The 15,317-nt window shown below is 40.5% G+C and overlaps 1 protein-coding gene across 1 annotated transcript in view; it reads right to left on the reverse strand.

Annotated features, from left to right (window-relative positions):
* Positions 1-12,673: 12,673 nt before the first annotated feature.
* Positions 12,674-15,317, reverse strand: part of TOX (thymocyte selection associated high mobility group box) — a 149,450-nt gene continuing 146,806 nt past the window's right edge. The window contains exon 8 of the mRNA XM_023750902.1: positions 12,674-15,052. Coding sequence (XP_023606670.1) covers positions 15,016-15,052 — 37 coding nt within the window. The 3' untranslated portion in view covers positions 12,674-15,015. The remainder of the gene's footprint in view (positions 15,053-15,317) is intronic.

Raw genomic sequence — 15,317 nt, forward strand, 5'->3', positions numbered from 1 at the left:
AGGCACATGCCCTTGACCGGAATCGAACCTGGGACCCCTGAGTCCGCAGGCCGACGCTCCATCCACTGAGCCAAACTGGTCAGGGCAGCCTTTTTTATGCTTAAAAAGTCCTTTGCATTCCAAGATTAAATAATCATCTCATTAAAAAATACATTTCATTTCCAAATTTGAGCAATAGGTTGTTAAAATGTGTTTTGGGGACACTGTGTGTGTGTGTGTGTGTGTGTGTGTGTGTGTGTGTGTGTGTATAATATCTCCTATATCATATACCTATGTCGATCATGCATCTGCATGATCTATATCTATATCTGGGTGTGCTATGCTGGTATGCTCAGGACTTTATGAGTCTTTTGGGGTGTGCATAGGCAGACAAAAGCCCGGAGAGAGGAGGTGTTTTTGAAATGAGTTTAAAAAATATGCCTGATTTAAAATCTTCTGTCAGGTCTGGGTGTGGCCCTAATGGCCACAGAGTCTCAGCCTCTGTCTGCTTGAGGGTTTGTAGCCATATGGTGACAAAAAAAGCATTTTCCCTCTTAGAGCAGTTTGTGATCCTCTGTGGAACTTGGACAGTGAAATGCATTCTTAAACAAGAGGAACACACACAGCACTGAGGAGTCTTGGCTCCGAGGCCTTGGCTGCAGAGGACTGCCAAGTGCTAGAGGGCTGTGGTGGTGTTCTGTGATGTAAAAGGTGGAGGTCTGCAAACGGTTCCAGGGCTCGCTAGGTCCTGCTATTGAGTGACACATTTCCAAATATAATCCACATATGCAGTGTCTTAAGTCTGTCCAGAGCTTGCTATTAACCCCTGAGACGCTGGCATTCTTTCCTTATGGAGGAGGAAACAGAGGCTCTGTGAGGTCAACCAACTTGGCCGTGGCCTGTGCGGCTTCGCAGTCAGGTGCTCATGCTCGTGGCACTGGCCCTGTTTACTCTGCTGTCCTGGTGTGACTGTTAGTAGTACTCCCTTTTCATTCACACACATTCCTGGATTCAGATGACATGTGGTCTTGCTTTGGGGTCCAGGTCTCTCCACTCCAAATATGAGCTTCCTCTAATGCCTTGCAAATGGTCTTTATATGTTACTAGAGGCCTGGTGCAAGAAATTTGTGCATGGGTTAGGGGGGTGGTTCCCTCAGCTCAGCCTGCACCCTCTCGCATTCTGGGATTGCTAGCTCCTAACCTCTCACCTGCCTGCCTGATCGTCCCTAACCACTTGCCTGCCTGCTTCATTGCTGCTAACCCCTCTGCCTGCCTGCCTGATCACCCCTAACCACTCGCCTGCTTGATTGCCCCTAACTGCTCACCTGCCTGCCTGATCACCTTTAACCACTATGCCTACCTGCCTGATTGCCTCTAACTGCCTCTGCCTTTGCCCCCACCACTGCGGCTTTGTCTGGAAGGATGTCTGGAATGACATCTGGAAGGTCATTCAGCTGTCTGGTCTAATTAGCACATTACACTTTTATTATTATAGATAGCTTGATGAAGGCAGGTGGCCTTTGTAATCTGGAATGGTCCCTTCCACTCTGAGCAGTGTCCTTGACTCTGCCCAGACCAGAAGCAACCGGCATCTACCACATTTTTCACTAAGGTTTTTTTTCCCCTCAAAAAGATAGGATCACAAAAATATGACTGGAAAGAAACATTGATGAGAGGCAGAGAGCTGTAAGTTTTTATTAGGTTCATGAAGCTGTCTTGCATTCTCTTGTAGACTCAGGGTGCTTGGACTTGTGCTGACGTTTATAACTGAGCTATTCTGTCTGCTGAGTGATTAGTAGTTTAGATTCTGAAAGCCATCTTCACCCTTCTGCCTGATGAGATACTTGTTGGGTTATTAATTGGCCTAATTTCAATATTGCTGTGTTTCAGGGTACAGGGAGGTCTAAGGAGAGAGAAACAGCTGGGGAACAGCCATTAGGTTAGCAGTCAGAATACTGCTAACACTTATGGATTAACTTAATCCACACACTTATGGATTAACTTTGTCTTATATGGGCATGGTTCATAATGCCTCAAAGCAATTACAATGGTAACTTTAACCTTGCTGATCACAGAACACTGTAACAAATGTAATAATAAAAAGTTTGAAATATTGTGAGAAATGAGCAAATGCTGTTGGAAAAAATGTACAAATAGACTTCCTCAATTCAGGGTTGCCATTAACCTTCAGTTGGAAAAAACACACATAATATCTGCAAAGTGCAGTAAAGTGAGTATGTCTATATATCTAGCCAGAATTAGTATAGATTATTGTATTTCATGTTTTTAAGTTCACATAATTGATATCAAACTGTATATAACATTCTTCAACTTGTTTTCCCCCCCATTCAACATTGACGCATGTGTCCCTGGTTCATTCTTTAACAGCTGCATTCCATTGTATGAATATTCCTCAAATTATCCATTTTCTACTAATGAACATTTAAGTTATTTTCAGTCTTAGTTATCATGCACAATGCTGCAATGAACATTCTTTATATTTTTCTTGAACACACATGTGAGAATTTCTTAGAGGATATCCCTAAAAGCCACCACCACTCTACCTCTCCCAGATGTCACTGGCTGATTCCAATAGTTCTTCTTTTTAAATTCTTCTTCCTCACTCCTGTTTGTATAAAATATCCTGTCACTCAAAATCATCTGCATTCTGTTTTTGGTTGAGCAATTCAGCTCTTTCTAGCCCTCGCACCCAAACTCAATTCCAGGTTCATCTTTGCATATGCACTGTCATTATGACATTCGGCAGCATAAAACCAACTAACCAAAGCCCTGTTTTCTTAGGACCCAGCCTCCTTAGAAGGTAATTGAAATTATAAAAGGAATTTGATTTATTGGTTGCTTTGGGGAAAGGACTCCCATTGGTAATGATTTACTACAGCTCTTTGTCAGGGACTCATTCTGTTCTTGTGAGATTTTATCTAGAAAAATACAATACAGAATTCATTCTCTCAATGATCATTTATTGCACATGTTTGCCTGACACTGTACTAGGCACTGGAATGAATCAGATCTAAGATGAATAGGATCTAAGGAACTCTCAATCTATTCAGGGAAATAAACATTTAAATAAATACAGTGTTTTTTTAAAACTTTCTTCCAAAAATAGAACAGAGTTCTGTGGAAATATTGAGAGAGAAATGTTCATTTTATTGAGAAGTTTATAGAAAAGAGACAGCAACAGAAATAATAATTTCAAGGTCCAGAGCCTGGTAGTCTAATGTGGTTGGGATTGGCAAGGAATTTGGTGGCCAGATTTTAGAATCTTGGATGAAAAATTGAGAAGCAGTAGCAAGTAAGGTAGATTGGTGCCAGATTTTGTGTGGTTGTATTCATCAGGCTCAGCTGTTTAAAGTTTAGTCTATATTCAGTGAAGGAGTCATGAGAGTTTAAAAAATGAAGGCTTTATAATATCATATTTGGGTTATAAAATAGAAACTCACAGGCACCTGTAAATTTGGAGACCACTTAAGTAACTGTGGTGGTATTCCAGCGAGGAGAATGTAGAGGGGGAGGAGTAACTTGAGGGAAAATGGACAGAAAGTAATGCAGGAAATTTGAGAACCAATCAGGGTTTACCAGTGTCAAATATAGAAATGGACCTATCTTTGTGAGGGATGAATGAAGGAAGAGTTAAAGATAAGAATCCTAGCTTGGGAGGCTAAATAGTTTACATGCCATTCTCCAGGAGTTTGAGAAGACCTTTATTGGAAGGTCATGAATTGGTTTAGGTAACTTTTAATGTCAAGTGGTTAAAAGAAACCAGATAGAGTTGCCTGTCTGTTGTCAGTAGAACTATAGTCTAGTATTTAAAAGACTAAAGGAAGATATTTGGAGGAGGTTTTAATATTGCAAAAGCAGCAGGAAAATAAAAGAAGATGAATGCAAAATATAAAGCATATGGGATTACTATGGATATTTTTAAAGAGCAAAGTCAGTAGTGGTGCAGCAGTAAAAGCTTCAGTTGAGTGAATGGAATTTGGTTTGGTGGACACTGCTAATTTTATTGCAATTATCTGTTCTCCCTGTCTTTTTTACCAATATAACTCTGATTTTATTTAAGGGGCAATGAGCATGTAGGGAGAACATGTGAGATAGTTTTGGCCAATAAGGTATAAGTGGAAATCTGTTGGGGATTTCTGGGAAGTTTTTGGTTTCCTGACAGATATTGCTCCTTTCATCTTTCCCCCTAGCTGTTCCTCCTTCTCCCTTCCTAGAATACTAAAGGAGGCAACAAGGATGAGGATGGATGGGTACACGTTCAGTATGATGGGAAAGATGGCATTGTTGAGCACTGGACAGCCTACTTGCCCCTAAAGTTCTTATTGTGTAAGACTATTCAAGAAGCTTTAATTAGATAACTTAGAGATATATTCGCTGGTTGTGTTTTCATTTTCAGAAGCTGATTCCTCACGTTGGTATTAACCCCAGTCATTGGCAGCAGAGAATCTCAGAGTCTTCAAAGTTGATGGTAAGATTACTTGACGTTTCCTTATATTATTAGTTCTTGAACATCTGCCTCAAAATCTCTTGGGATAGCAATAAAAATGCAGACATTAGGACACAACTCTAGACCAACTAAATCAGATCATCTGGGAATAGAACCTGGGGATCTATTTTTCATACACTAAGGTTTGAGAAATACAGCTTTAATGTATTATTCCTCTATACCACTCTCAGATTCGTACATGTAGGCATGCAGTCTACAAGTATGGTCACCCAGTGAAAGTGACTTTGTGTCCATTATATTGGGGCTAGATGGTTAAGCCTATATCTGAATGGGTAAAGGAAATAATTAAAGGGCTAGTTGAAAACCTTGTGGTCAGGCTTGGATGCTGACATGCTCTAGCTTGATCCTATAAAAAAAATCAATATTTGGTGCCTTTAACATCTCTGAAGGAATTGGAGGTCTTGAGGACTACTGAACAACTGAAGGGGAAATGAGAGGAGTGAATCTTCTCATCTCTCTGGCCATTGAGCCCAAAGGCACCCATGATACTTTTGGGGAAAACAAAGTTAACCATTTTCCCACAGAGGTAAAGAGGATGGCGTGGAGGGTAATTGGAGTTGGAAGCCAAGTTGGTTAGTTGACACCAGCTATGTTTTGAGAAATCAGTCGGTTTTCACACTACCACATAGTTCTTGTTGTGAGTCCCTAGAGTAAATTATTATATATTTCCACCTGCCATTTTAATCCTTAAGTAACATCAGGCAATTTTAAAAAATTCTTGTCTTAACCAAGGAATGGAACATAGAAAATAACTAGCAACCAATATTGTCCACTGACTCTGCACAACCACCACAGTGGGTGAAGTTTTGAACTTGTTCATTTGCAGTATCCTGAACAGTCCTTGTTTTCAGTATGGTGTGCTGTCCAAATGAAAATATTCTCCAAAGTAATGACCTCAAGATAAAACCAAGATAAAGAGCTGGCATCATTATGTCTGGCAGGCATAGGCAGTACTTATGCTCAAACTGAAATGATTGAAACTAACCTCATGGAAAAATGCAAACACTCAAAGGTTGTAAGAAAAGATACATAAATCAGATTTGTAAAGCAATCCTAATGTCACTTTTTAAAAAAGTGAATTCCCTCTTAGGGGACTCATCAACTTTACTTGAATCCAAAGGTTTTTGGGTGGCAGGGATGATTAAAGCCTGAGACATCAGCAAAACTCCTTTATGTCTACAAAAATGAGAAAACAAACCTTTAGGCAAAATGCTAAAAATAGGCTCATTTTGGTGAAATGAAGCTGTTTGAATAAATGAACGTAATAGTTTTTATCTAAACCATCTGTGGTGTGAAATGGGAAGTCATACAGAAAAGTCCTTAGAGACTTCTGATTGCTCTACATTTGGAAGAAGAGGAGGAGGAGAGAAAATGGAGTTTCTCTCCATTTATCTGAGAATTAACAAAGTGATCAGCAAAGTGACAATGGAGGCCAACTTGTGCTGGCTGCAGGCAGTCTGGCTCCCCCAGCTGTCCATGTGTTGAAGGTGAATGTTCTGCGAATGTGAGACCAGAAACATTTCAAGAAATTGATAGGCTAAAGCAGCAGATTCTTTTAGAGAAAAGAAAGTAGCGGGGGGAGAGAACCTAACCTAAAACAACCCCCCCCTTCCCTGGGATTTAGTGTTGTAACGGACTGTCACTTCTGCTATGTTGGTCTGCTGAAACCACATCATGAAACCAGGTGTTAAAAATGACCCAACTCAACAGCTAGTATGGCTTTGCAGATAAGTATATTTTGTAATATTTCCCGGAAATTACAGTTTTATTTAGATACAGCAATCTCTTCTCTTCTTGTATGACTCTCTTGCCAAAGACCAGATTTAGGTTACTGTGGGTCAAAAAATCCAAAAACAAAACAAACTTCAAAATCCTCCATAGAACTGGATACAATTTGAGGAGAGATGAAATCTAAAGGATTTCCCCAGACTTGGGAAACTGGATAAAACTAGATTAAAGATAAATCTTACAATGATTATTGGCACAAGCTACTTTCATGTGGTATATTTCTACGTTCGAACATCATACCAGTATGCTGAGTTTCTGGGAGGACTTTATTGGCAGAACACAGGCCATGGGGATAGCTGCCTCTTTGTTCTCTTTGATTCTTGTGTAACCACAGTGGAGTCCTCAACAAGTCATTGGGACCTTCACTTAGTTTATTAACTTTATCATAATTAATCTTTGAGTTAGTTTATTCTATCACCGCCCACATTGAGTTTACTCATCTGAATAACTGAAGAATTATAGGCCAAATGAGCGGCAACAAACCTATAAAGCAACGAAGAAAAGCTTTCTGCCAAATGTTTTCCTGCAAAACATGATAAAAATGGACCTAAGTGATACTACTGCCCCCTTCTGGCCTTTCTTAGATTTTATTCAAAACAATATTGATTTTTTTAAAATAAAAGGTTGATGCTGTATTTTTCAATTTAATTAGCAACAGGTGTGCTTTGACTCCAGCGATGGAGCTTCCCCTTTTGAGTAAGGCCTATGGAAGTGTAAGATCAAAGAGAAAGCGTGCAATTCTGCACAATCCGGAACCTGGCCTATTCTTGGGATGGGTAGGCCCCTACAGTGGTGGCTCTTGCCCTAGAACAAGTATGTCAAACTCAAAAGCTAACACGGGCCAAATAAACGAGGCGTGCAGCCCATGGGCTGCAAGTTTGACATGCTTGCCCAAGAACATGGCCACAGACCTAGAATACTATGTATGATTTGTGGTCATAGATGAATTTTTTAAAAATATTTTTTTATTGATTTCAGAGAGGAAGGTAGAGAGAGTAAGAGATAGAAACATCAATGATGAGCGAGAATCATTATCAGCTGCCTCTTGCATGCCCTACACTGGGGATACAGCCCGTAATGCAGGCATATGCCCTGACCAGGAATCGAACTGTGACCTCCTAGTTCATAGCCTGATGCTCAACCCCTGAGAAACACTGGCCGGGTAAGGACAATGTCTTTTAAACTCACATATCTGAGCTATGATAACACTTCATTTATTTCTTTGGTCACAACCGTGTTAGTTTTGACTCACAGGTGAATTTTAAAGCGAATTCTGTTCTTTAGATGTTCCTTTGTCTGTAGCCTGAGCATCAGCAGGACTGGGAATTAAAGGTCTGAGCAATGAGCCCAGCTCAGTGGGGTTCCGTGGGGCTCAGTGAAACACACATCTTGGCTCTGTTCTAAATAGTGAGTCACTTCATTTCTCTAATTATAAGAGCTGACTTAGGATCATTTCTCATCTACCTTTCACCCACTATCGTGGTGCATGGAAAGGATTAGGGATAGAGTTCTTGGATGTCTGAGGAGTAATGGCAGACTCTTAGGCCTGAGCAGTATGGTTTGTCCATGTCTTAGAATTGATCTCAATTCAACTGTCCAGCGTCAGACTGCATCAATACCAAGGACTTAAAAAAAATGTTGGGGATAGTGCCCTCAGCGGTCCTGGATCTGTCTCTTGCTTCAACAGTGTTTGGACGGAACAGACCCAGGGACGCCCCTTCTTCCAGCCTCAGGCCACGTTCCTGTGTCTTATCCAGTCACCACCTCAGAACCACCTCCAAGCCAGCATACACACAGGTTTTTTCTACCTTAACTCCTTATTGCCGAACAACCACGAACTCCCAAATTTGTCAGCATTATTCCACCGAGGTGGAGGCTGCGGTCAACCGCCCGGCCAGCCTGCATCTGCAGGCTCCACACCTACCTCTCTCAGGCTTCTATTTCCACCATGAGGATGTGACCACGGAGGGCGTGGGCCACTTCTTCTGCGAGTTGGCAAAAAAGAAGTACGAGGACTCTAAGCGTCTCTTAAAGATGCAAAGCCAGCGCGGTGGCCGCATTCTCTCCAGGACGTGTTGAAGCCTCTCCAAGGTGAGTGGGCAAAACTCCGGGGGCCATAGAGCCGGCCCTGACCTTGGAGAGGAACCTGAACCAGGCCCTTTGGGAGCTGCAGGCCCTGGGTTCTACCTGCGCACACCCTCACTTCTGTGACTTCCTGGAGAACTACTTCCGGGGTGAGCAGGTGAAACATCAAGAAGATGGGCTACACCTGACTCACCTCAGCTGGCTGGCCGGCCCCCAGGCTGGGCTGGGCAAGTATCTCTTTGAAAGGCTTACCCTCCAGTGCGACTAGGAGCCTTTGGAGTCCAGAGGCCTTATGAGGGGTCCCTCTGCATCCCCCTGGTGTCTGTCTTTTGCTCGAGCCTCTCCCTGAAACTACTGGCCATTCTTTTAAGCACCTGAAGCCGTTTCCCATGCATTGGACCAAATGGAAACAATAAAGCTTTTTGCAGCAAAAAAAAAAAAAAAAAGTTAGTTGGGGGATACACATTGACAAACACCTGCCTTAAATAATCACTCAGAAAGCTTACCTCCTAGGCCAGTGGTTCTCAACCTTGGCTGCACATTAGAATCACCTGGATGAGGCCCAGAAATCAGGATTTTAAAAAGATTCCCAGGTGATTCTAATGTGCAGCCAAGGTTGAGAACCACTGGCCTAGGCCAATTTCCTCCCCTCCCTCCCTCCCTCGCCCACTCCCTACCCACAAGGTAATGGAAAGTGCCAGCAATGAAAGGGTTAAGAGACCACTGTTCTTTTAGATCTGCTCTGACAACTTATTCCAGCCCGATGCAACTGGAAAAGATTGAGATTAATCCTTGCGAAAGCAGCCCTATTGGAAAGATTCCTGTGCCTTTCACCATAACACGGGGCTCTTTATGGCTTAATGTTTAACTGCCCTGGAATGTTATTCTTTCCATTGCCTTTATGACTGTACTTAGGTTTGAAAATACTGGGTCTTATTCCAGCACAAAACTCAATCTGCCCTTTCTCTCACAGACTTCAAAACACCCAAACCTGCCTTGTTCTACAGGTTTCCACTGAATCAAAATGGGAGGTGCATGTTTGACTCCAAGGGATTTGTCCTCTCTCAGCATCTTGGTAGAAACCTTAGTTCACAGGATCAAGATCCCTGGCCACCAGGAAGTTTTCCTCTGCATCTCCCGGTGGGGTCTTTTCCCAGCGCGGTGGCCGGCAAGGCATGTGCCAGGCTGGGGAAACAAAACATTTGTTTTGGAAATCTGCTGCCTCTAAACCTTTGATCGCTGCTTTCTAAACTGTCTTGAAAACCTTTCGCCTTACAACAGTTGCAAGCTGTGGTTTTGTGTCTGTGCGAAGTGACGAACAGCACTACCATTCTCTGTGTGGGGAATGTGTTCATCTAGCACCCAAAACACCCACTGACTTCCGGCACCTCTTATCAGCTAAGCCATCGGCCAGGAGCTGACATTTCAGCATTCAGAAGCTCCCTACCCCCAACTCAAAAAAAAAAAAAATGACAGGAGGAGAAAAAGGCTCATTTGGCAATGGTTTGCGCTTGCTGTTTGGCCTGGAGAAAGGCATGCAAAGTGGTAGAAGATTGTTTAGTAACAGCTGGCGAGCACCGGGGTGTAAGGCTGATTTTCAGATATGACAGGCACTTACAGGAATGCTGCCAGATACAGCTGTTTAAAAGCCTTAATAAACAGCAAGTCAATACTAATCTTTGCCAAATTAATCTTTTCCCTGACAGCCCATCAGAGCAATTATGTTTAGGCTTATTGTAAACACACAATTGTCAAACAGGGACGCTGCAGCCCTTAAAACACTATACTTTGGTTCATAGTCTTCCTTTAGAATTTTCTTTTTCTATAGAATTGTAAGTCTTTCTATTTTATTTTCCAGTCATTTTTTTTGTTTGTTTTCTGGTCTCATGTCAGTGTGAATGAAATCTCACTTTCAAACGTCTTTGCTAACAAGCTGCTAACAAAATGTGAAATTGTGACAGTGTTGGGCAGTGGGGTGTGTGTGTGTGTGGGGGGGGGGTCCCTTTAATAAGACACAACTCTGACCAGCGCTGAAATAGGACACGTCATTGTTCTCAGCTCCCTGCTGGCCTGGAACCAGAACTTCATCTTCACTTCTTACCAATTTCAATGTCACCTGGCTCTGGAGATGTCGACTGAGTGAGAAATGAGAAGGCAAAATCTAATGTCTGTACACTCGTGGGTTGGGAAGTGTGTGAATGCTGGTTCCAAGGTTACCCCTGCCTCCTGCAGGTCTTGTATAAGGATTTGGAAACTTCTCTGTTCTGTTTTGGAATCTGGTTCCAATAAACCTGGGGAATCTTTGGGAATCTTAGAAAATAGGGCCATTACTTCTTATCCTGGTGTCATTTACATAAAGTCCAGGGAATGTGCTCTTTTATTTACTTCATTTCACCAAGTCCCAAGTCACACAAACACTTGGCAATTACAAAAAATAAATAAAATAAAAAGTCAGCACCCTGCTCATCGGTGTTGGATTTAGCATTCCATAAACTCGCCCCCTGAAATTTCTCTCCTGCGCTCAACCCTCCCACTTGTCTGGCACCTTTTCTCTCCTTTGCTTCTTACTTTCTCGATGTGACTAGTGGGTATTATATCTTCTACTTTGTAACTCGAAACCCTTGTTCAATTATGTAGACTGAAAAAATAGGGCACAACTCATTTTGAAATTCTTTTTTTTTCAATCTTTTTGTCACCTTAGATTTCTTAATGAAAATTTCCATTCTTCTTCACCTCCTAATGCTCATCGGCAATATTTAATTCCTTTTTGTATTGAAAGGGTTTTCAAATCACCAAAGAAACAGCACACAATTCCTATTGAGGATCATCTGTGATGTGTCATTGATCTTTCTAGATATCATCGCATTTATTGTGTACCTGCTATGCACTATGACATTTCAAATTGCTTTGAGGTACAGAAATTATTCTATTTTAGGGAAACAAAGAGTTTGTACTGTTGGATGGCTCACATGAATTCACCCATTAGGTAACTCAGTATATGACATGTATTTTGGGTTAAAATTTATGATGTGAATTCTGCACTTCTCCTCACCACTATTTCCGTGTTCGATCATCAACAAAAGAGGTAAATTCCTCTGTTTCTATCATTACCTTAAAATGAGAATTATGAATGGAATAAGAAAATGCAGATCAAATCCCCCTTCAACCCTGAACATTAAGAGAACATCTGTGTGTAACAGACTCTTTCATGTTCTAGCAGAGAACCTATTTATTACAAATTTCCACAGAATTTTTTTTTTTGCTATAACAAAGAAATAAGAATGTTTATTGGGATTTACTGGAATCTGGTAATTTAAAATATTCTTTGTTAGATTTTATGTAAATGTTTGGATTGATTTGAGGTGGGGCACCTTGTCAGCAACCATAACTGATTACTTTTTCTCCCCACTATTTTCTCCTAGGATTTTGTCATTTTTATACACACAAGAGACAAATACAGGCACTTTCATATGGCTCCATCTAATCACCTTTCAAATGGGGGGGGGGGGCAACTTTTTTGCAAAAGGCGAGAGGTCCATGAAAAAAGAAAACTGGTGTTGATGGGCTTATTTTTAAATTTTAAATTCATAAATCTCTTAGTAATGAATCCCAGTCAGGACACACTGTTCTTTGTAGTTATGGCTTTTGATGGATCGCTCGTGTCCCATTCAGACAGGACTCGTTCCCTTTAAGGCAACAAGGTGAACACTATCACAGAGACCAACTTTTATCCTTAGCTACGTTCACTGACTTGGTTAACTAGAAGTCATTGACTAATTTTCCATTGTCAGCTCATTCGCATTTGAATGGGCCTTGGGCTCTTGGATTCCTCTTTCTTGTGTAAGGTAGAGACACAATTCAACCCTCTCCTACCCTTCCTCATACATAGTTTTCTTTCTTCCTTTCAAGTGAGTTACAGTTTTGGTTTTGTTGAGTTGGTAAAGATAGTTTATATTCAGTATTATTGCCGAATTTCCCAGAATGACTTGATTTGAGGGGCAGGGGTCCTGCAGAGAGTACTACAGGGCACCCCATCACTGTTCCTTTGAGTTTCAAGCTACAAGCTGGCTTCCTTTCTAAAGTGGAGGATTTCTCAGGCAACACATCACCGTACCAGGTTGCTGAGAGGACACTGTGCTTCAGGAACGACCATCTGTGGCTGTGGAACCCGTGAACCCTTGCTGTGCCTGATGGCTTCTGCCACCAAGTTTATTTGCGATTTCTCCTCTACTGGGTCTGTCCTTTAGAGGCTGATGGATGTCCAGATAGAATATGGTCACACATGGCAAGAATTTTTATTTATGATGTATTCTCTTTTATTTACATTGGTTTTGTACTTTTTTGTTTTTGTTTTTGGTATCGAGTGTGAACACTTTCTCTACCCTGGTTGCACACCTGTTCTAGAAACGCTGTAAAGTGTAAACAACATTGTACTTTCCTGTACAAACCTCCTGTCACAGTCAAAGCTTGCTGTTCTCATCCCAGTAATTACCTTCTCCGTTTAGACTTACTACAAGCGAAAACTCCACTTTCTTATCATATAATAAATAAAAGACATTAGGTAATTAGTGGTGCTGGTATATTTCTGAAATACTAAACAGACAAACAATAAACTGTGAACTTAATCACATGAGTTCTTATACAGTCTCAAGACAGGAAAATTAGAGCTCTCAGCTACAGTCATTTTAATAATCACACTGGATCTGCATTATTTATTAGTTATTACATGCTCAAGTGATTCAAGGTTGTACAATGCCTAAAATCATTCCAAAGCAAGCATACCCTTTGTCTTTTTAATTCTGACTGGATTACACAATGCATATATTTGTATTTAGTTAAATCGTTAAGTTTAGTTCACACATTTCATGAAAGAAACATCAGCCATTCTCTTGATTTCCAACCAGACTAGCTTTTAAAAATACAATCCCCTGTAAGGGATTAATTTGCTAGCTCTTTTTGATATAAAAGCTATGCAAACCTTCAGCCAGATTCTCAATGTTTTTGGTTTCCTAGAAAATCGCTAGTACCCTCAGAATTCCATTGGAAGACCCAGGAATTCTGGAAAGACAAGTAGCTTGTAGAGACACAAAAGACGGTTAGAACCTCAATTTCTATCAGTATCTTTCAAATTTGATGTCCCCCCCCCCTTTTTTCTGTTTGATTACTCACCTTTCATTTTCAGATATATTCTTGACAGTATGCTTTTCCTCCCTTCCTCTCACCTCTGGCTCAATTCCTAAATGTTTCCTGGATTTTGTGAAAAACATGCAGCTTGAGGAATTTTGGTTGATTTGACTTTAATTTTTATAATTTTTTTTGGAGGAGGGGACTTTACAGAATTGACTATAACCAGCTGAGAACCAAGAAGCAACCCTTTCAGGTCAAGAACCTGTCTGTTTGGTCTTGGAGCTTTTGTGACTTGTAGGGTAATTTCTCTGTTAAATTGTACGAAGAAAGAAAGTTCTTAAATATCATAGTTTTTCATTTGCATCAACCAACGAAATGTAAAAATAAGGATTAGTTACTTTGATTTGTTGCTAAATGAAAAGTAGGTTTGGCTTTATTCATGTCACCGTAAAAACTAAATAATAAAGTATTCACACCAAGCGTGAATTTTTTTTTTTGCCAGCAAAAGTTAAAACATCAAAGAAACCTCTTTCAAATACTAACAAATTTACTTACAAACACCTATATTTATTATTTCATAAATAGGCGCAACAGGTTCCATAAAAAAAGATTAAATACAGACACAGTATGGAGAAACAATAATACAGAGCCATATGTAAAGGTTATAATTTAGCTGTTTCCAATCTGTTTCTGCATCTAATAAAATACCAGGTAAGCATTTGGCAGTTTTATACATAAAAGGACTTAAATGACATTTACTAACCATTACACAAAAAGTGATACAAAAAGCAATTCTTCTGCAGTACAAAATAAATGTGTTTGCGCTTCCCTTAACATTAGTTTCTTTTTGTCTGATCAATGAGACAAAGCCAATTTGTTTTTAAATTAAAATCATTTGGGAATACGTTTTTTTTTCAAATATTTTGAAAATATAGAACTATTAGTCAGTTGTTTTAAAAATGAAGTAAAAATATGAATGTTTGCCAATTTAACCCCTATTGTGAAATCAATAAACTGGAATGAGCCAGTTTCAAATTACAATTTAGCTACAAAAACATTCACATTTTATACTCTAGGAGAGTGTGACATAGATGCTATTTACAAACTTGCTATGACTGCTACATCAAGCCATTTAAAAAGTCTTTAGTAGTTTCATATAAACACCCATTATGAAAACCAATGGAAAATCCAGGACTTTTATCCGAGACATCTACAGTTGCTAAGGCAGTTACTATAGCGCAGCACTTCACAGCAAAAAACCAACATAAAATCTGAATGGTCCAAATTTCCTTCAGGGAAGAGGAAAAACAATGTCCATAAAGGATTAAAAAAATAATAAAGAAGCATGACTATTTCTTCCAGAGTGGGTGACCCACAAGCTCAAATGGTCCTAAGTGCTTAGCAACTTGTATTTTCTAATAAAATGGAGAATTGCCTTGACTGTACAAAGCAACCCACGGCGAAGACTTCCCTGACTTCCTCAGTGGACAGAAGAGGCGTTCAGATTTTCAGGTCAGGTACAGTGCTTTGTCCCGCTGCATGCCCCTGTATGAAGAGGAAACAAAGAATGCCTTGTTACACACAGGTAATCTCGCTACAGGTGACCTCGGGGCACGTAAGCCTATCTATTTGCTACAGCTTGAAGAATGAGGAAGTGTGTCCTAGGAACGGGCACTATTAGTTAACCTACATCTCCATCTCCAGCGAACAGGGATCTAAAGGCAGCTATTCTCGGTATGGCTAGTAGAGGGCTTACTCATTTCTGGAGCGGTGTCTTCTGCTTTCAGGAATGAGGGTACCATTCCAGAGA

The sequence above is a fragment of the Myotis lucifugus genome, unplaced genomic scaffold (assembly GCF_000147115.1).
Source record: "Myotis lucifugus unplaced genomic scaffold, Myoluc2.0 scaffold_17, whole genome shotgun sequence".
In the NCBI taxonomy this organism is placed as follows: Eukaryota; Metazoa; Chordata; class Mammalia; order Chiroptera; family Vespertilionidae; genus Myotis; species Myotis lucifugus.